Below are 23,015 nucleotides of genomic sequence, written 5' to 3' on the forward strand. Positions count from 1 at the left end.
ACCACACAAAACAAAAAAAAGAACTGTACTCAAGTAATGTTACAAGTAACATGTCCATTCAATTTTCCTAACAGCTTACTAGCATCCAGGTATAAAAAGAATAGTTGTCACCTTATTTTGCATTTTCCATAACTGGAAGCCATACTTTGTTTCCAATCTCCATCTTCCCCTCACTTATTTCTATTTTTATATATTTAAGTATTATTACATCATATCTCATTCAAATGGTTTCCTAAATTTATTTGCAGTTTTCGTGTTTGTTATTTTGGTCATAAAAGTGTCTACAATGATGAATTAATAAATCTATTCTTCTTAGATTGTCTGGTATTTTGGAACTCTGGAAAACTGCTTGTTGAAAACAACCTGTTATGCTGTTATGTGTCAGACACCTAATACAATTTCCACATTTAATTTTCATAAAGCTAATCATGCATTAATGAATATCTTGAAGAACAACCTAGTATAGTTATCATTTCAAATTGGACAGATATCATTTCTCTCAGTCCTTTAGAACTCCCCAGTGGAAATTTTACCATGATTATACATCAGGGTAATGTGGTTTAATTAATTTATTAATTTTAAAAAAGCTTTAAATAAAAACACAAAATGAATGTAAAAGGAGAGAAAAACATAGCTATCCAAAGATGTTACTGAATTAGAAAACAATTAAGTCAAACAATCAAAAAATAAGTCCAACAAAAACCTCCATCTGGTAAGATTTACCCATGTAATATAAGAGAATCTAAAAAAAATTAGTAATATAGAGCATTATTATAGATTACCATAATTAAAATTTTGTAATCCTAATAAAGGAAAATAGAAAATTCAGTAGACACCTACAGACATACATATCAACAAAATGCACACTAAAAAATTATAACTGTAGCATTTTTCATAATACCAGGAGAAAAGGAAAAACATAAATGTTTAATTATGGAACCTAGCATTATAATAAATATACCAAGAGTATAGTACACAAAAATACAATTACTGTGTAAAGTAAGAAAAATAAGGAATCTCAGTAAAAGCTGATAATGCTAAGATACAGTTTTAAGTTAAAAACAGCTGGTGCAAAAAAAAGTATGTACACTATGCATTCATCTGTGTAAAAAGACATGGCGTATTTGTATTCCCTATATTGAATATCTCTGGGAAAATAGCCAAAGAACTGATAATACAGATTCCCAAGGGAAAAGGCTGCAATGACGTTTTTCCTATAACCACTTTTGTGTAGTTAGAAATATGAATATATTAGCAATATTTTAAAAGCTAATAAAAAACTCACAGGGATGTTGGCATCTTAATAGAATACACAAAACTTGAGAATCTATTACTCCACTCCTAACAATGACAACATACAAATAAATAAAAAAGAACCAAACTCCAGAAAGTAACTATCCTTTTGTAGAAGAGAACAGACCCTCAGCTATTTTTATCTCCAGAAGAGCTACAACTTGAATGACTTGAAAACATTATGCTAATAAAAGAAATCATCATAAAACACCACATATTATATGATACCGTGATTCCAATTACATGAAATGGTGAGAAAGGCCAAATCTGTAGAGACAGAAATTAGATAAATAATTGTCTAAATTTGTAAATATTGGTGGTGGGTAATAGGTAGAGGATTTCTTTTAGGATAATAAAAATTGCGATGATGGTCTGACTCTGAATGTACTAAAAGCCAAGGAATTGCACATTAAGATGGGTTAACTATATGGTCTGTGAATTGTAGCTCATTAGTTTTTACATCATGCAGTATGGAACTTTTAACTTTTCTTTAAGTTTTGGTTGATCCAACTTAAAAAAAAATTAAGACACTAAATGACTAATTTATTATAATGTACAGTCCCTGAATGGATCATTTTCAGGACAAGTAGCTGTTAATGACATTTTTACATGAAAAGGCAAGTTGGAATGTAGGCTAGATATCAGAGATAGTAGTAAATTATAACTTTTTATAAATAGTAATGATGTAATCATATAGAGAAATATCCTCAGGTTTGAGAAATTCATACTGAGGTATTAAGTAGTCATTAGTCACATGGTCTATAATTTACTTTAAAACACTTAAGTAAAAAAACAAGGCATACATGGCAAAATGTTACAGCTGTTAAGTCTAAATGAGGAGTCTTCATTATACTTCTACTTTTATATATTTATTTAAACTTAATACTGAAAAGTTTTTACTTTTCACACAACTTAAAAAAAATGTTGCATTAGCTTAATGACTGTGATGAGAAAAAGGAAAAATGTATGGAACACAAGAGAATCATTTGAAAGAAGACTTAACAGGCAAGACTAATATCATAAAAAGAAAGCCTCATTTAACAACAACAACAATAAAATGATATTGGAAAAACTGGCTAAAGTATTTGATAATATCAAAATAGAGACTTTTACAATGCAAAGAAAAATATCTGAGATGTTTTAAAAACTAAAACTGAGGTTTATATCCATAGCAAATGTTGAAGAATATTTAAATGATCTTGAAATGAGAAAAAACCTTAGCCTAGAAATAATGAAAACAATGATAAAGGAAATCCTTTGAATTATGTTATATTAAATTTTAAATGACTATAAATGTATAATAAACATAATGACAGTAAATAAATTATGGGGAAACATACTATAACAAATAAAGGTTAATACCTATAAAATATAAAGCCACTGTATAGAAAGAAAATAATCATTAAGCAAATAACAAACATTTATTTTCTTTGCATAAGCAATGGAAATAATAGATATTTAAAAGAATAAAACTCATAATGAAGCACTGTTGAAGCTCATTAGTAATAAAAATCATGTGGACTATAAAACAAGAGTTCATAAGCTTTTACTTATCAAACTTAAAACTATTCAATTATGGGAATAGTGCAGTGAAATGGAAAAAGTGTATGAGATGCAAAGTTTTCAAAAGAAATTTCTCAGTATGAATTAACATACTCACAAGAACTCAAACTCTGATACCAGATTTTCACTTAAATGAACTCAGCCTACTTAAAAAATGAGAAATGCAAATAAAAATTTATTAACATTGATATTCTTCAAAATTTTGTTTATAATAGAAGAAATATAGAATTTAAGTATCTATGAATAAAAACTATTAAAATTACTTATTACACGTTTGTATCAGGAAACATCACACAGTTATTACAAATCATGTTTTCAAAAAATATTTCATAATGGCAAACCGCACATAAATTCTTTTCATATCAGATTTTACATATATATTGTAAATATTTATTTTTGAGACAAAAAGAGAGCACAAGCAGGGGAGAGACAGAGAGAGAGAAGAGGGAGAGAGAATTTCTAGCAGGCTCTGAGCTGTCAGCACAAAGCCCGACACAGAGCTCAAACTCACAAACTGTGAGATCATGACTTAAGCCGATAACAGGAGTAGGATGTTTAACCAACTGAGCCACCCAGGCACCCAAGATTTTTAATATTTTTAAATATTGAAGTATAACTAACAATGTTATATTATTTTCAGGTGTACTACACATTGGCTTAACAATTCTATCCACTGCGCCAAGCTCACCATGATAAGTGCACTCACCATCTGTCACCATATAGTCAATAAAATGTTAATGACTATATTTTCTATGCTATACTTTACATCTCTGTGACTTATTTATTTCATAAATGAAAACTGACTCTTCTTGATCCCCTTCATCTGTTTCACTGATCCCCAACCATCTACTCCCTGGCAACCACTACTTTGTTCTCTGTGTTTAAGAGCCTGTTTCCTGGTTTGCTTTTCCATTTGTTTCTTAGATTCTGCAAAAAAGAGAAATCACATGGTAATTTTCTTTCTTTGACTTATTTCCCATTGAATAATCCCCTCTTTGTTGCAAATAGCAAAATTTCACTCCTAAATATATACCTGGGGCGCCTGGTTGGCTCATTCAGTTAAAGCATCTGACTCTTGATTTCAGCTCAGATCGTGATTTTCACGGTTCATGGGTTTGAGCCCATGAACTCCACGCTGACAGCACAGAGCCTACTTGGGATTCTCTCTCTCCCTCTCTCTCTACCCCTCTCCCACCCACTCCCTCTCTCTCAAAATAAGTAAATAAATATTTATGTGTATACACATACACACACATACGTGTGTGTGCACGTGCACACACAAACACACACACACACCTTTATCCATGTATGAAAAATCTACAGTTGACATAATACTCAGTGGTAAAAAAAACTGACAGCCTTTCCTCCTAAGATCAGGAACAAGAAAAAGATGTTCACTCTCACCATTTTAATTTAACACAATACGGGAAGCCTTACCCACGGCAATCACACAAGAATGAAGAGTCATCCACACTGGTAAGGAAGAAGTTGAACTGTCACTCTTTGCAGATGGCATGATACTATATATACAAAACCTAAAGACTCCTCCAAAAACTACTAGAACTATTCAATAAAAGAACTGAGCAAGAATATATACAACAAAGAAAAGACATTCTCTTCAACAAATGATGTTGGGAAAACTGGCAATTACACGCAAAAGAATGACTACACTATTATCTTACACCATACACAAAAATAAACCTAAGATGGATTAAAGACCTGCATGTAAACCTAAAACTCCTGGAAAAGAACATAAGTGGTAATTTCTTTCAAATGGTCTAGCAACATTTTTCTAGATATGTCTCCTAAGGCAAGGGAAACAAAAGCAACAATAAACTACTGGGACTACACCAAAATAAGGAGCTTTCACACAGCTAAGGAAATCATTAATGCGATCTACTGAATGGGAGAAGATATCTGCAAATGCTATGCCCAATAAGGGGTTAATATCCAAAATATATAAAGAACATATACAACTCTATACCAAACAAACAAAAACAGACTAAAAAATGGGCAGAGGACCTGAACAGACAGACATTTTTCCAAAGAAGACATACATGTTGGCTTTCCAAAGAAGCCAACAGACATATGAAAAAATGCTGGACATCACTATTCATCAGGGATATGCAAATCAAATCAGAATGAGATATCACCTTATAGTATCAGAATAGCTAAAATGATAAAGACAAGAAAAAACAAGTGTTGACAATAACATGAAGAAAAAGGAACCCTCAGGCTTGGAGAAAACTGCGTTGTTGGTGAAAATGCAAATCGGTACAACTACTATGGAAAACAGTATGGAGGTTCCACAAAAAATTAAGAATAGAAATATCATATGATCCAGTAATTCCACTATTGGGTATTTACTCAAAAAAAAAAGCTAATATGAAAAGTTATGTGCACCCCTATGTTTACCACAGCATTATTTACATTAGCGGATATATGGAAGCAACCAAAGTGTCCATAAATAGGTAATGTTAAATTTTTTGAAAGTATCCTTAGGAGTCTAATTTGGTCAGTGGCAACATTCAGTAAATGAGTAGATTAGTATACGTGTATTTTGAAAAGACAACAGGATATACACAGGACTGTTAAATACTTTTGGAACCTCTGTTAAGACTAAAATTTTTTAAGTTACAATTTAAAAAGAAAACAAATGTAGATAAACAGATTAAAGCAAGACAATAAATATTCCTTTAAATTTTTCATTATTTTCTAAGGTTTCTATAAAAAACACATATCACTTTTATAATTAGAAAAATAAACACTTATTTTAAATAAAGTAAATGACATTAATCCCAAAAATTCAAATACTGAAAAGATAAGTAGGATAATTCATGAAAATTAACCTTAAAACCGTAGTTTAAGTCTCTATTATTACATTTTTAATTCTGTTTCCTATACTTTCAGAACTGCCAAGTATATGTTAAATAATGTATTATTTTACCGGCAAAAACTTCATGATGCCATAAGGATATGAAGAGACAGGTTACCCTGTTATGAGACCTGGGTTCTGGTTCAAAACCATCAGTTTCCTAGCTATGTGACCAACACCAAATCCCATTCGCTCAATCCGTCCTACATAGTTAACAGATCTGTTGTGGTGCCAAAATGAGAAAATGTATGTTAAATCACCTAATAGATGGTGTTAGGCCACAAAACAACATAGTCATAACTTTCTTTTAGATTACATGAATTCAAATCCTAGCTTTACCACTTACTAGCTGTATGACCTAGAACAAATCACCTTACCTGTCTGCGCTTCAGGTTTCCTTATCTGTATAAAGTACCTCAAAAGATTACTATAAAAATTTACTTTATTCTTGGTATAGGCTTAGATAAATATATGGTACTATATAAGGGTTTCTCAATTTTTAAACATTTTAAAGTACTGGATGGCTCAGTCAGTTGAGTGCCCGACAACACAGGTCATGATCTCACAGTTTTGTGACTTTGAGCCCCAAATCAGTCTCTCTGCTGTAAGCACAGAGCCTGCTTTGTATCCTCTGCCTCCCTCTCTCTCTGCCCCTATCATGCTCGTGCTTTCTCTCCCTCTGTCAAAAGTAGATATACATGAAATCCTCAAAAAGACATTAGCCAACCGGATCCAACAATACATTAAAAAAATTATTCACCACGACCAAATGGGATTTATATCTGGGATGAAGGGCTGGTTCAATATTCACAAAACAATCAATGTGATTCATCACATCAGTAAAAGAAAGGACAAAAACCACATGATCCTCTCAATAGATGCAGAAAAAGCATTTGACAAAACATAGCATCCTTTCTTGATAAAAACCCTCAAGAAAGTAGGGATAGAAGGATCATACCTCGAGATCATAAAAGACATATATGAACAACCCAACGCCAATATCATCCTCAAGGGAGAAAAACTGAGAGCTTTCCCCCTAGGTCAGGAACAAGACAGGGATGTCCACTCTCACCACTGTTATTCAACACAGAATTGAAGTCTTTGCCTCAGCAATCAGACAACACAAAGGAATAAAAGGCATCCAAACTGGCCAGGAGGAGGTCAAACTTTCACTCTCCGCAGATGACATAATACTTTACACAGAAAACCCAAAAGATTCCACCAAAAAACTTCTAGCACTGATCTATGAATTCAGCAAAGTCCCAGGATATAAAATCAATGCACAGAAATCGGTTGCATTAGTATACACCAACAATGAAGCAACAGAAAGGGAAATCAAGGAATCGATTCCATTTACAACCGCACCAAAAACTATAAAATACCTAGGAATAAATCTAACCAAAGAGGTGAAAAATCTATCCAAACTATAGAGAAAGCTTATGAAAGAAACTGAAGAAGACACAAAAAACATGGAAAAATATTCCATACTCCTGGATAGGAAGAACAAATATTGTTAAAATGTCAATACTACCCAAAGCAATCTACATATTCAATGCAATACCTATCAAATTAACACCATCTTTCTTCACAGAGCTAGAACAAACAATCCTAAAATTTGTTTGGAACCAGAAAAGACCCCAACAGCCAAAGCAATCATGAAAGAGAAAACTGAAGCTGGAGGCATCAGAATCCCAGACTTCAAGCTGTATTACAAAGTTGTAATCATCAAGGCAGTATGGTACTGGCACAAAAACAGACACTCAGATCAATGCAACGGAATAGAGAACTCAGAAGTGGACCCACAAACATACGGCCAACTAGTCTTTGGCAAAGCAGGAAAGAACATCCAATGGAATAAAGACAGTCTCTTCAGCAAGTGGTGCTGGGAAAACTGGACAGCAAAATGCGAGAAGAATGAACCTGAACCACTTTATTACACCATACACAAAAATAAACTCAAAATCATGAAAGACCTCAATGTAAGACAGGAAGCCATCAAAATCCTTGAGAGGAAAGCAGGCAAAAACCTCTCTGACCTGGCTGCAGCAACTTCTTACTCAACACATCTCTGGAGGCCAGGGAAACCAAAGCAAAAATGAACTACTGGGACCTCATCAAAATAAAAGGCTTCTGCACAGCAAAGAAACAATCAGCAAAACTAAAAGGCAACCGACAGAATGGGAGAAGATATTTGCAAATGACATATCAGATAAAGGGTTAGTATCCAAAATCTATAAAGAACTTATCAAACTCAACACCCAAAAAACAAAGAATCCAGTGAAGAAAAGAGCAAAAGACATGAATAGACACTTCACCAAAGAAGACATCCAGATGGCCAACTGACACATGAAAACATGCTCAACATCACTCATCATCGGGGAAATACAAATCAAAACCACAATGAGAATACCACCTCACACCTGTCAGAATGGCTAACATTAACAACTCGGGCAACAACAGATGTTGGCGAGAATGCGGAGAAAGAGGATCTCTATTGCATTGGTGGTGGCAATGCAAGATGGTGCAGCCACTCTGGAAAACAGTATGGAGGTTCCTCAAAAAACTAAAAATAGAACTACCCTATGACCCAACAATTGCACTACTAGGCATTTTCCAAGGGATACAGGTATGCTGTTTCAAAGGGGTACATGCACCCTCATGTTTATAGCAGCACTATCAACAATAGCCAAAGTATTAAAGAGCCCACATGTCCATCGATGGATGAATGGGTAAAGAAGATGTGGTATATGTATACAAAGGAGTATTACTCGGCAATCAGAAAGAATGAAATCTTGCCATTTGCAACTATGTGGATGGAACTAGAGGGTATTATGCTAAGTGAAATTAGAGGAAGACAAAAATCATATGACTTCACTCATATGAGGACTTTAAGAGACAAAACAGATGAACATAAGGGAAGAGAAGCAAAAGTAATATAAAAAAAGGGAAGGGGACGAAACATAAGAGACTCATAAATATGGAGCACAAATAGAGGGTTACTGGAGGGATCGTGGGAGGGGAGATGGGCTAAATGGGTAAGGGGCATTAGGAATAAACTCCTGAAATCATCACTGCACTATATGCTAACTTGGATATAAATTTTTAAAAATTAAAGAGAAAAAAGTAAATATACATGAATTTTTTTTTAATTTAAAGTGCTGAACTGGCAAAAAAAAGTTCACTCTTTTATTAAAAAATTGTTTGCTAATGTGAAAATATATTTAAATCCTTCATCTAAAAGAAAAATATACAGATTTCTATATAAAGAATTAATCAAGCCTTATCATGGGATATTTTTCATAAAAACATTTGTTTTTAACACTTCAAATTAGCTTATTGGCCACTAGTTTGCAGTTTCATTGAAGCTAATAAGAATTGAGTTCTGTCTAGTAGATGAAACTCAAAGCAACATCAGTCAAAAGGACATTAAGAAATTCTTACTGAAGTGGATTTTAACTTACAAAGAGTCCTAAAAATTAAATTGTTATGTAACAATCTTGATCAAGTTTTCCAGATATGTTATGAATTTAAATAAACTAAACTTTGAAAGATAATTTTTTTAATAAAAATGGTGCAAACTGTACACCTAATACATATACCAATCATATTTACAAAACAGGGTCTAATGTTTTGCACAAAATGATTTTTAATAAACATTCCTCCACAACTATAAAATTAAAAAATAAAGCTAAGATGTACCCCTAATCAATGATGTCATGACACTCAAGGAACATCTACCTAAATCAAAATCAGATGTCAAGGATATCCCACTCAAATGATAATCACACAATGAACTAAAGAGGTATATTTCAGATCTACACTGTCACCAATACCCTGATAATAAATGAAACAAGTCAGCTGTTTTACAATCATAAATGGTATATAAATACATGACAACATCTCTTTGTTGCATGAGAAAGTAACTAGCAGTAGATAAAGTTCAGCCATTAGAATATAAGTGGTCTAGGACAAAATATGCATCTTGTAGAGTATTATTTAAGAGTTAAGATCAATACAGTTAGAAATATATCAAACATGAGTACGTCTCAATTAATCAGGGTTTTTTTGGTATAAAAAACAGGAATTATTTTTCTATTGAAGTAAAAGGCTAGTATGTAAAAAATACATCTTTGGTCTCTTAAAACTGAATCTCACAGAGAACAGGTGAACAAATATATACATATTCTCTATTAAAATTTAAGTAATGATAAAATTTGTTAAGAAATACTTGTTTTTATTTAGGTATTTTATTGTCATGCTTTAAAATATTACCATATAATACAGCAAATCTCAGAGCAAGATGATAAAGATTAAAATAAAAAACTACTAGAGAAAACATAAAACTAAATAGCTCAGAATAAAGCTGCTGTGTTTGCCAAAGATTAAATTCTATTTACACATTCTATAATGTGAACCAAATACATAGATTTCAGATTAAGAGATAAATTACCTATATCTGGATTCTACTTTTAACTCTGGGTTATCTTCTTTTATGCTGTTTCCTCATTCATAAAATGAGATATCATAGTTCTACCTCAGGGCTTTACTGTAAGGATTAAATTAGTTAAAACTTACAAAGCACCCATAAGAGTTCCTCACACAACTTAAGGACTCAGGCAGTATTAGCTACTGTTGTCACCATTATCCTTCATCTGAACTGTGGGCATACACACAAGCATGGACACACACACTGCATCAAATCAGTTTAATCTTTTGCAAAGCACAATGTTTTATAAGTATTTTTACTCTTTTCAATTCCGTACGTTTTCTCCTTCCTCATTCTCTCTCATTCATGCACTTAAGAACACATATAACACCACCACCATCATCAAGAATTCAAACAACAACAACAACAACAACAACAACAACAACAAAGAATTAAAAGAATGAACTACAAGCTCAACCCAGAGTTACAAAGTAACTTCTCCATAAGCAATTAGACAGGACATTAAGAGATAAGTTCCAGGTTAGGATGGTAGGTTGAATGGGCAATTAAATTTTTTTTTCTTTTCAATTCTTAATTGAAAAGAATTGAAAAAAATTTCAGTTCTTAAAATATTAGCAAACAAATTTTTTTGAACAAAAAAATTAATTAAAATAACTAAACAACAAAAGAAACATAGCATAAAGCACCAAACATTAAATAATTGGTTGCCATGAACATAATAAACATACTGGAACTAGAACTAAGGGTGCAGCAAAGTTTAGTTCTTAACCATGTCTCGTGCTGAAAGCAATAATGTTAAGTTGACAAAATTCCAAGAATTTTTTTTAGTGTCTTCATATATGGAGACAAAGAAACTGAGCAGGTATCATCATTCTCTGCATCTTCTAATTGAAGATGCTGGAGAAACCTACAGGGCAAAAATAGGTGAAGCAAGGAAGCAAAAAGTAGCGCTAATTTCCCAGGACAGAAGGAGACTCAAGATTACTCTCTGAAATGATGGATAATGATTCAAAACCTAAACACATTTTTCCCTGATGAGATTTTTCCATAGCTTCTAATAAGCTGGAACAAACTTGGCAAAAGATATGTAAAATCTTACAAAAGAAAGCAAAACTTGGGTGTGCTAAAAAAGCCTCCTCAGGACACCTGGGTGGCTTAGTCAGTTAAGGGTCCATCTCTTGATTTTGGCTCAGGTCATGATCTCATGGTTTCAGCTCAGGTCATGATCTCATGGTTCATGGGATTGAGCCCCATGTAGGACTCTGCATTAAGGGCACAAAGACTGCTTGGGATTCTTTCTCTGCCCTTCCCCACCCTGTCTCCCAAAATAAATAAACTTAAAAAAAAAAGCCTCCTAATCTATTTCAAAGAGCTCCCTCCATATCTTTATGGTAAGTGATACAATACTGGGCAAATACCACATTGCAAAAATCAAACTGTAGCTCACAGAGGGGAAAAATTAGCACTACACACAGTGGACAGAAGGGAAGAAGTCATTATGACATTCTGTTGGTTTAGACCTGTCTAAATATCTGTCTGGGCAAGACATTCTAAGCATGAACAAGATGAAAACTAAAAGCATTGCAGTGATGCAAACATATATCACCAATCAGTGAATAAAAACACAAGCTAAATAATAAAATATTTACATAAAACTGGAAGATTCTATACAAATAACAATGAATCCTAAGAGAATATAACAAAAAGTAAAAGGAAATACTCCATGATTATTTTCTTCTAATGAACAACGTAACAAAAATATAACTGAAACACACACAAGGTTAAAATAAGTGAATAAGATAAAGAGAAAAGCTGAAGACCAAAATAAAACAAAGAATAAAACATTACATTACAGACAAATAAACTACAAATATCAAGGACAATATGTAACACTAAAAATTTAATTATTGATGGCGAAAGATAAAAGAAAGTAAAAGAACAAGGAACTGACATGAAACACAAAAAGAAATATCTAACATAAATCTCGTTGCTAAAGAAAAAAATAAAATAGAAAACATTTAATTTGAAAAACTGAAGGAAAAATATAAATTTGCAAATAACAAAAGACCATATTCTAGGAAGACTGGATGAATGGGTATTCAATATTGAGCCACAATGCTGTTAAGGAAAGGAATTTCATGGGCAAATAAAGAAATCTCAGACAGAAGAGAAGGAAATAATTGATACGGATAATATCAGACTGGCCTCAAACTTCTCTGAAAGAACATTAAAAGCTAGAAGACAAAGAAGGAATGTCTACAAAGTTCTAAAGGAACGCTGGGGTTAACCAAGAATATAAAACTCATCAAGAAGTCATTCAAATATAAAGACACCTGGGAGGCTCAGTTGGTTGAGCACCTGACTCTTGATCTTGGCTCAGGTCATGATCTCACAGTGTGTGGGTTCTAGACCCACATTAGACTCTTGTAGCATGGAGCCTGCTTGGGATTCTGTCTCTCCCTCTCTCTCTCAAAATAAATAAATAAACTTAAAAAATAAAACAAAGACAGCAAGCAAATGTTCTTAAACATGAAAAAGTTTTCAGTTTACAGAGAAAGTGAATCCTTGTGCGGAAAAAAAGTGATGAAAACTAGCCAATTAAGAAATGAGTCTGAAGAAAGAGCCTGTAATTAAGAAATTGTGACTAATAAAGGGGAGTATTGAAATCACTTAAATATTTTCAATCACTTAAGTAATTTTAGAATTGTGATTAGAAAACATGAATGTTATATATTTGGACAATATGAAAATTAAAGTAGAACTTTAAAAATTAGGAGGTAAAGACAAAAACAATGAAAAAAATATAAGGGGACGAATGCCCTCAGCTTTCATAACAGGTTGTGAATTGAAATGCAATTTAAAAAACAATGACATGAATAAAGCTCATTTTTAAAAAATGAGCCATCAACCATTTAATCTTTTCATAATTTATTGACCTGTTCTTCAAGAAAGTACTGTGGCTTTTTTGTTGTTATGGAAACATTCCTTTCCCTTTTTGCTCAGTTTTAACTTTGTTAAAGTTTACATGCAATGCTGCAATAAACAGCCTAGTATGTATATCCTTATATACTAGTACTTTTATTTCCAAAAGATATATTGACCCAATAGGATTACTGGGTAAATGAGTATTTGTGTGTGTGTGTGTGTGTGTGTGTGTGTGTGTGTGTGTAATTATCAAAATACATATGACCATAGTGTCTTATAATAACACTTAAAATGTGCATTTCCACTAAAAATATACACAAATACTACTGCCCATCTCCCCTATCTCCTTCAGCAGTACATCACTCTATTTACTTATCACTTTTTACTTTCCCAATCTAAGTGTAGAGAAATGAAAAATCATGATTTCTGTAATTTATATTTCCTTAGAAGTTTTTTTAATTAATATTTTATATGTTACTGGTTACCTACATTCTTCAGTGCAATTCCTATTCAAATCCTCTGAGTATATGTCTCTGGGTTACTTTTCTTTCATCATTTCATAAAAATTATTAATAGAGTAAACTTATTATCATTCTTCCCATGTTCCATGATGTATTCACATGCTGCTGGCATCTTTCCTCGGTTTAATATAATGTGTAGTAATAGATGTGCACTTTTATACTTTCTTTTTTTTTTTTTTTTATTTATTTTTGGGAGAGAGAGAGAGAGAGAGAAAGAGCATGAGTGGGGGAGGGGCAGAGAGAAAGGGAGACACAGAATCCAAAGCAGACTGCAGGCTCTCTAAGCTGTCAGCACAGAGACCAACGCAGGGCTCGAACTCACAGAGAGATCATGACCTGAGCTGAAGTCAGATGCTTAACCAAGTGAGCAATCCAAGTGCCCGTTACTTTTATACTTTCTAAGTGACAGTCTTGATTAAAAAATTCTCTCATATGCCTTAGATCCACTTTTACACTTTTCCAAATATTTTCCTAAAATATATACTATGTCATCTTTCATCCTTTTTTTCATTATTCCATAGAGGAAATTTTTTTGTATATGCTATCTTTTATAGTATCAATAAGTACTGTTTATCTCAAAAGTCAAGTTCAAAACTCTTTTTTCATAATTCCTACGGATATGTTAAAGCATTTATTTTCCCATATGAATTGGATATTTGGATATTTTTAAAAGGATATTTAAGTTCCAAATTACTCCGCTGTTTTCCTGATGAATGGTATGCTAATGCATATTGTATTGAATTTACATATTTGAGAAAAACTGACATTTTTGTGTCACTAAAATTTTCTACTTTTGACTATAAAGGACATTATGGAGACAACTGAGAAGACATGAGTAAGGTCTGTAGATTAGTGTTATAACGAATGTTACGTTTCTGATTTGATATCTATGTAGAATGTACAGAACTATACGAATTAAACCAGAGAATGGACGTAGGAAATTCTCACTGAAGAAATTAGAAACAGAAGATTACTACAAATTCAACCTGCTCTCAAATTCATAAAAACAAAGAAAAAGTGGGAGAAGTGCAAATGTAATACAATTTTAAGCATCACAGAATCCAGGAGAATGGTAAACAGGAATTTTTGTATTACTCTTACAATTTTTCTATTAGTATCAATTTATTTCAAAATAAAAGAATGATTCTCTAGCTCTGTCTCTCACACATAAACACACACAGAGCAACATGTACAACCCAGCATAGAATGACTTTCCAGTAGTTTACATTTTGTTTACTATTAAGCTTTTATATTTGTTTCAAATAGTTATATGTGCATTCTTATAGAAACTGACCCAAAACATTATTTTTATCTTAAATTTTTTTTTTTTAATTTTTTTTTTCAACGTTTATTTATTTTTGGGACAGAGAGAGACAGAGCATGAACGGGGGAGGGGCAGAGAGAGAGGGAGACACAGAATTGGAAACAGGCTCCAGGCTCTGAGCCATCAGCCCAGAGCCCGACGCGGGGCTCGAACTCACGGACCGCGAGATCGTGACCTGGCTGAAGTCGGACGCTCAACCGACTGCGCCACCCAGGCGCCCCTATCTTAAATTTTTTTTATGTTTATTTATATTTTTGAGGGAGAGAGAGACAGAGCATGAGTGGGGGAGGGGCAGAAAAAGAGGGAAACACAGAATCAAAGCAGGCTCCAGGCTCCAAGCTGTCAGCACAGAGCATGACATGGGGCTCGAACTCGTGAACCTCGAGATCATGACCTGAGCCAAAGTCGGATGCTCAATCAACTGAGCCACCCAGGCACCCCAACATTATTTTTATCTTAACTATAAACAGATCATACTACTGATTTACATTCTTAGTGACTACTGCTTACTAGTCATCGAAGAAATGATACTAATTTTTTTACATATTTATCATATCCAATAATTTTACCAAAGTCCCTGTTGATTCTGATAAAAAAGTGTTCAAGAATCTCTTAGTTTTTCCTGGATCATAGCATTAGCACCAAAACATCAAAAAATGGTAAATAATGATGATAGTAGTTATCACACTTTTTTTCCTGATTTTAATAAAAATGATTTCACCATTTAAAATGATGTTAAGTCTTCATCATATTCAGACTTTTATCAAATATATTTTTTTCTCAGAGTTTTCTTAGGGTTGGCTGCTAAAATTTATCATATACTTATTTCTACATTTATTGATGCCTTCATATGATTTTTCTATATTTAATTTATTGATATAATTTATTTCATAGGTAAGTATCTTAATATTAAACACTCTTTGGATTGCGCAAGTAAATTCTAACTGGTCACAGTACATGATTTTTTCATTATGTTGTTAAATTGTTGGTTCAAGTTTTAGTTAAAACTTTGTACCCATATTCTTAAATGAAATTGGTCTCCTAGAATTTATTTTTCCAGTATCTCCTTCATGTTGTGACAGTTGTGTAACATGTCCTGGGAGTGCATTGTTTTTAATGCATCAGAAGAATATAAGCAACATTTGAATTACCTGCTCTTAACACTTTCCAAAAAACCCAGATGGTGCTTTTTAAACTTTTTTCTAACTCTTAGCAAATGTTCTTGCCAAATCTTCTACTTCACCTTAGGTGTACATTTTGGTAATTTATATACCACAACACCATTAATTTCCTCTATGAATTCACATTTGTTACATGTGTTCAGAAGCAACTGCCAAGAAAAGCAGCGGTCTCACGATGAGTCTGTCACTTGTTCCCCCTGTGAAGACTCACAAAGAAAGCTGTATGTTCATTTCCTCATTTACAAAGAGCAGCATGGTCACAAACCTCCAGGGTAAAAGAAACTTCATGACTCTGCATTTCAGCTTCTCCCTAGAACCTGGAAGATCTTATCTCCACCATAGCAGTTTTCATTTCTGCTTGGTTGTCATTTCTGGTTAAGTAGCTCTGCCTTGCCCAGAGAGGGCAAAAGTCCTTCCCTAATTCACTTTATTGAAAAACTACCAGAGCCAAAACCTGCTCACATGGTTAAGATGAGGTCAACCAAACACAGAAGCTGCCGTAAGCAACTTGTGGGAAAAAAAGGAGTTGAGACCAGAGGGCTATGGAGACTTGTAGCATCTTCCCAGAATCCCCCCAAGACTCTCGAAAATTAATTTTTAATTTTTTGATGATATATGTTTGCTTAGACCATCTTACCGATGCAGTTTCCCATGATTACCATTAAAAATGGCAATTTGCTCACACCAACCACATGTTTAACCTACCTCAAATTCTGCATGTCTGTGAATATCCTCTGCTCGTTGCCTGCTCAGGATAAATTCAGCTTCATTTGCTACTCTTACCAGATGATCCTTCATTGTTTGACTAAGCAACCTATAAAGAGATTAATATTATCAAATAAGTAAATGTGTACATACATAAGACATATGATGGTTCACTGCTCAAAGTTGATGTATCTTATTATGTGGAGAAGAATGTTTATACTCCTCTTCTGTCATCATACCCAATGAAGTACCATTACTTCACACTAAATAATTGAAGGATATAGCAACAAAAGTTACCCTTCTGGCAAAAGCAGAATAGCTTTTATCCAACTAGCTATCCAAGAAAAACAACTAAAAATACCATATCAAATTTGTGTTTTAATCTTTTTAAAGGTATTGGAGAATTTACAAGGCAGCCACAAAGTAAAGAGCCAAGATCCTAGAGAAGAAAGCACACAGAAGACATTCAGCATGATTTTTTTCACTGAACCATTTACTTTCCACAGGTGGAACTAGAGAAGCTAAACAGATTTATCAGTCTTACAGAGCTATGGAGACAAAAATTAAATGTTATGACCTGTCAAGGCAGAAGGATCCTAGTAGATTATCCAGGCTTACAGAAGGAACATAAGTATACCATAGGAAACAGAAAATAGACCAGTCTTTAAAAACACTAAAACAGACTCTCAAACAACACTATACTGATGTATACATAAGTGGGAGCCAAAACGCTAAACAAAAATTTCAGAATCTCATAAGGTGAGGAGAAAAAGAAATAGAAATACCAATGCATGAGAACTAAATTCCAGGCAAACTGGAAATAGGGCAAACTCTCACAACGATTGAAAAACTCCAGCCTTGGGGCACCTGGGTAGCTCAGCTGGTTGAGGGCCTGACTTGACCCAGGGCATGATCTCATGGTTTGTGAATTCAAGCCTCATATCAGGCTCACTGCTGTCAGCCTGTCAGCCTAGAGCCCACTTCAGATCCTCTATCCCCCTCCCCCAGTCCCTCCCCAGGTTGTGCTCTCCCAAAACACAAACAAACAAGAAACCCAAAAAACTCCATCTTGAATCAGGTCAGTCTTAAATTAACATAATCAGTACCTAATTTAACTGCTAATCAGAAATCAAAAGGAAATCTCTAGAGGAAGATATTATCACTTAGAGACTTATATTTACCCCTGCAATTTTTCCAACAATCACCAAGTAACCAACAATAAATGAAGGAAAAACAAATAGAAGTCAACTCAGAAAATCAAGACACTAAAATTTCATATCTCAACACTGAAATAGGGGCACCTGGGTGGCTCAGTAAGCTAAGCGTCCGACTTCAGCTCAGGTAATGATTTCACAGTTTGTGGGTTCGAGCCCCGCATTGGGCTCTGTGCTGTCAGCTCAGACTCTGGAGCCTGCTACAGATTCTGTGTCTCCCTCTCTCTCTCTGCCCCTCCCTGGCCTGTGCTCATGCTTGCTCACTCTCTCTCTAAAAAGTAAATTAAAAAAAACTGTAAAAAAATTAAACACCAAAATAAACGTAGTTATGGTTCAGGACAACAGATTCTAAGAAAAAGAACTCCAGTAGAGACTAGAAACTTAAACCACTGAACAAAACAAACATGAAATTAAGAACAGATTTACCAATTTACTAAACTCAAAGAAGTACTTAACCAAAGAATAGGTCAATGACAAGTAAACAGAAGCATGGTAAGAAAAACAATGAAAACTTGACAAAATAAATAACAGACATACAGACCAAGGCAAAAAGATCTAACATAAGTGTATCTGGAGTAAAGAAAGAAGTCAAATAGTGCAAAATGAGCAATATTTGAAGAGATACCAGGCAACATTTTTTGAAAACTAGGGAGGGGCACATGGGTGGCTTAGTCAGTCAGGCATCCGACTCTTGGTTTCATCTGAGGTTATGATCTCACAGCTTTGTGGGTTAGAGCCCCACATCGGACTCTGTGCTGAGAGTACAGAGCCTGCTTGGGATTCTCTCTCTCCCTCTCTCTCTGCCCCTCCCCCACTTATGCTGTGTCTGTCTCTTTCAAAATAAATAAATAACTTAACAAAAAAAAAAAAGAAAGAAAGAAAAAGAAAACTGGGGAAAAAACTATTAAGCCATACACTGAAGTGCTACAACCTCCAAACAGTATCAAAGAGTACTACATCTATTCGTATCATAATAAAATTGTCAAAGGAAAAAAATCTTAATAGCAGACAGAGGGAGAGAAAAAACAGAACAGGTAAGGACACCTACTTGGTTTCAAAAGAGCATGAAGACTGATGGAAGACAAATAAGAATGCAATGACCTCTTTTAGATGCCAAATCAAAATGGCAGCTAAGAATTCCATATCCAGAAACCATCTTTTAATAATAAAAGTGAAAGTATCCAGAATATACCACGTGAAGAGTCTATTTTCTGAACTCCCCTTATCTGCCTAGAAGCACAGACTACCAAAAGAATTCAACTGTCACAAATCCTTCCAATGAAGACTGTGAAGTTGTGCAACCAGGGAAGAATGACTCTTATTATCTAGAAACTTAAAAAGTCAGCACCTGGATAGGAAATTGCCTAAAAGGACATTGTCACAAAACTATCCTATCTCCTAAGGGTCCATTTATCTTTCCTAAAAGTTATTTGTTTTTCCCTAAGTGCCTTTCTTCCTAAAACCTCAAAATATAACCTCTTTCTTGAGTCACATTTTTCTATGAATTCTCTCCAACATACATGAATTAAAAAAACTCTTTTCTCTTATCAATTTGTTTTTTGTCAGTTTGATTCACAGGCCCTCAAAGAAAGAACCTAAGAGGATAGGGGAAAAAATGTTTCCTCTCATGCAAAAGCAAAATAAGCATATTTAATGGCAAAACAGACAGAAATTGTCACTAGACAAATGGGTCACTCCCACATTAAACAGAGTTTTTCAGACAGAAGGTAAATAATATCAGATGGATGTAACACAAGCCAGTTAAAAACAAAACAGGGCCACTTGGGTGGCTTAGTTGGTTAAATGTCCAACTTCCACTCAGATCATGATCTCACAGTTACCTTAGAGCCTGGAGCATGCTTCAGAATCTGTGTCTCCTTGTACCTCTCTGCCCCTTCCCCACTAATGCTCTCGTGTGCATGCTCCCTCTCTCTCTCTCTCTCTCAAAAATAAATAAAAACATTTTTAAAATTTTTAAAAAAGAAAAACTCAACATGGGTAAATCTAAAAAGAATACTGAATGTTTACACCAATCAGAATAACTTCTAAAATTCAAAAATACCATTATGTTAAAATATTTAATAGCACTCAAAACAAGACAAATTAAAAGGAATTAGTGTTGTAATGTTCTTTAATTATCCATGAATTGGTGAAAGAACCAATTTATTTAAGATGTTAACAACTCTAATATCCATGTTTCAATCTAGGTAACCACTAAAGATATCTAAAATAATTAACAACCAATATGCTAATAGGAAAAAAATGAATTGAAAAAACAAATTTAGCTCAAAAGAAAGGAAAAAAAGAAAAAAGGAACATGCAAAACATACAGCAAATAAAAGGACAGACAATAAGAGGATAAGCTTTAACCTAAATACATCAGGAATATATAGAAAGCAGATTTAATGATACAATTACTGTCAAGTAGATTTTAAGTATGTCATATCATTAAACCGTAACACAATTTCACTAAAAGGTTGCACAAATGTTGAAAGTCATTTTTTCAGAAAAGATAAATAATAAAAAAAAGTGTGAAAGAAGATTATATATCTTTATTAATATAAGAAAAAGATAGGGGCGCCTGGGTAGTTAATCACTTGAGTGTCCGACCTCAGCTCAGATAACAACCTTACGGTTCTTGAATATGAGCCACACATAGGGCTTTCTGCTGTCAATGCAGAGCCAGCTTCAGATCCTATGTCCTCCTCTCTCTTAGCCTCTCCCCACCCCCCTCAAAAATAAACATTTAAAAAATATACAAAAAAAAATATTGCTTTAAGAAATTTTATTAGAGATAAATAGATACTTCAAATGATAAGATGAATGATCTAGACAGAAAATCATAACTTTGAGATTCTAAATTTGTATGTTCCCAAGAATATGATATACTACTAGCTATAAAAGATATAAAGCTACACCATATTTTAACAATGTGATTACAAACCTGATAAAACGGACAGATTTTTCACATACATCCACTAAATGAAGAATGAATATTCTTATCATGTAAATATGGATCATATACACAAACAGACAAAATGTGGGGTCACAAAGAAATCTATAATGAATTGCAAAGGAAGAAATCATACAGAGTATGTTCTCTGACACAATAGAACCAATCAAGAAAAAATAAAATAGAACATTCTATGCAAAAACTCTAGGATGGCCTCCAACTTTCCCAGCTTTCTGATATCTTCAGCCTTATGTAATCCTATCAATTAGATTTTGAATAGGAGCTATGGCATGCCTCAAAGCAGTAAAGCATGGAAACACTGAAGACATATCATTTCCATTATTATATTAAGTATGATTCAAATTTTCATCTTACTAGCAGACTCTTCTTACGGACTCCTCATCCTGATGGCATAGCTCATAAATTCTGCCATGTTACAGCTGCTCTATGAAGTAGCTCATGTAGCAAGAAACTCAGTGCAGCCCTCAGACAACCATCAGCAAGGTACTGGAAATCAGTCGCAGCAACTCACAAAGAACTCAATCCTGCCAACAACCAGATAAACTTAGAAGAAAACACTTCCCTAGTCAAATATCAAATGAGACTGCAGCCCAAAAATACCTTAACCTTTTAAGAGAATCTGGAGCAGAGGGGCCAGACAAGCCATGCCCAGAGTCCTAACCAACACAGACTATGAGATAATAAATGTTTGTTGCTTTAAGGCCAAATTCTGCTAATACTGTTGACACAGCAATACATGATAACATTTCTTCCCATCAATATTTGAAAAACAAAGGAATACACTGATAAATAACCCATGCACCAAAGAAAACATGACAATGGAAATTAGAAAATACTTTGAAATAAAAGATAATGAAAACAACAAATTAAAACATGTGGGATTAAGAACAAATATTGTTAAAATGTCAATACCATCCAAAGCAATCTACATATTCCATGCAATACCTATCAAAATAACACCAGCATTCATTCTTCAAAGATCTAGAACAAACAATCCTAAAACTTATACGGAACCAGAAAAGACCCCAAACAGCCAAAGCAATCTTGAAAAAAAACAAAAACAAAAACAAAACAAAGCAGGAGGCATCACAATCCCAAACTTCAAGCTATGCTACAAAGCTGTAATCATCAAGACAGTATCGTACTGGCACAAGAAAAGACACTCAGATAAATGGAACAGAATAGAGAACCCAGAAATGGACCCACAAACGTATGACCAACTAATCTTTGACAAAGCAGGAAAGAATATCCAATGGAATAAAGACAGTCTCTTCAGCAAGTGGTGCTGGGAAAACTGGACATGCAGAACATTGAACCTGGACCACTTTCTTACACCATACACAAAAATAAACTCAAAATGGATGAAAGACCTCAATGTAAGACAGGAAGCCATCAAAATCCTTGAGAGGAAAGCAGGCAAAAACCTCTTTGATCTTGGCCGCAGCAACTTCTTACTCAACACATCTCTGGAGGCCAGGGAAACCAAAGCAAAAATGAACTACTGGGACCTCATCAAAATAAAAGGCTTCTGCACAGCAAAGAAACAATCAGCAAAACTAAAAGGCAACCGACAGAATGGGAGAAGATATTTGCAAATGACATATCAGATAAAGGGTTAGTATCCAAAATCTATAAAGAACTTATCAAACTCAACACCCAAAAAACAAAGAATCCAGTGAAGAAAAGAGCAAAAGACATGAATAGACACTTCACCAAAGAAGACATCCAGATGGCCAACTGACACATGAAAACATGCTCAACATCACTCATCATCGGGGAAATACAAATCAAAACCACAATGAGAATACCACCTCACACCTGTCAGAATGGCTAACATTAACAACTCGGGCAACAACAGATGTTGGCGAGAATGCGGAGAAAGAGGATCTCTATTGCATTGGTGGTGGCAATGCAAGATGGTGCAGCCACTCTGGAAAACAGTATGGAGGTTCCTCAAAAAACTAAAAATAGAACTACCCTACGACCCAGCAAT

General features: G+C 34.0%; 1 protein-coding gene across 1 annotated transcript in view; it reads right to left on the reverse strand.

Annotated features, from left to right (window-relative positions):
* Nucleotides 1–23,015, reverse strand: part of LRBA (LPS responsive beige-like anchor protein) — a 792,976-nt gene that overhangs the window by 438,134 nt on the left and 331,827 nt on the right. The window contains exon 36 of the mRNA XM_047092315.1: nt 16,835–16,943. Within this exon, the coding sequence (XP_046948271.1) occupies nt 16,835–16,943 (109 nt within the window). The remainder of the gene's footprint in view (nt 1–16,834; nt 16,944–23,015) is intronic.

This window comes from Lynx rufus, unplaced genomic scaffold, assembly GCF_022079265.1.
Source record: "Lynx rufus isolate CCGP_SWC_20201006 ecotype Redwood Valley unplaced genomic scaffold, mLynRuf1.p SCAF_3, whole genome shotgun sequence".
NCBI classification, from domain to species: Eukaryota; Metazoa; Chordata; class Mammalia; order Carnivora; family Felidae; genus Lynx; species Lynx rufus.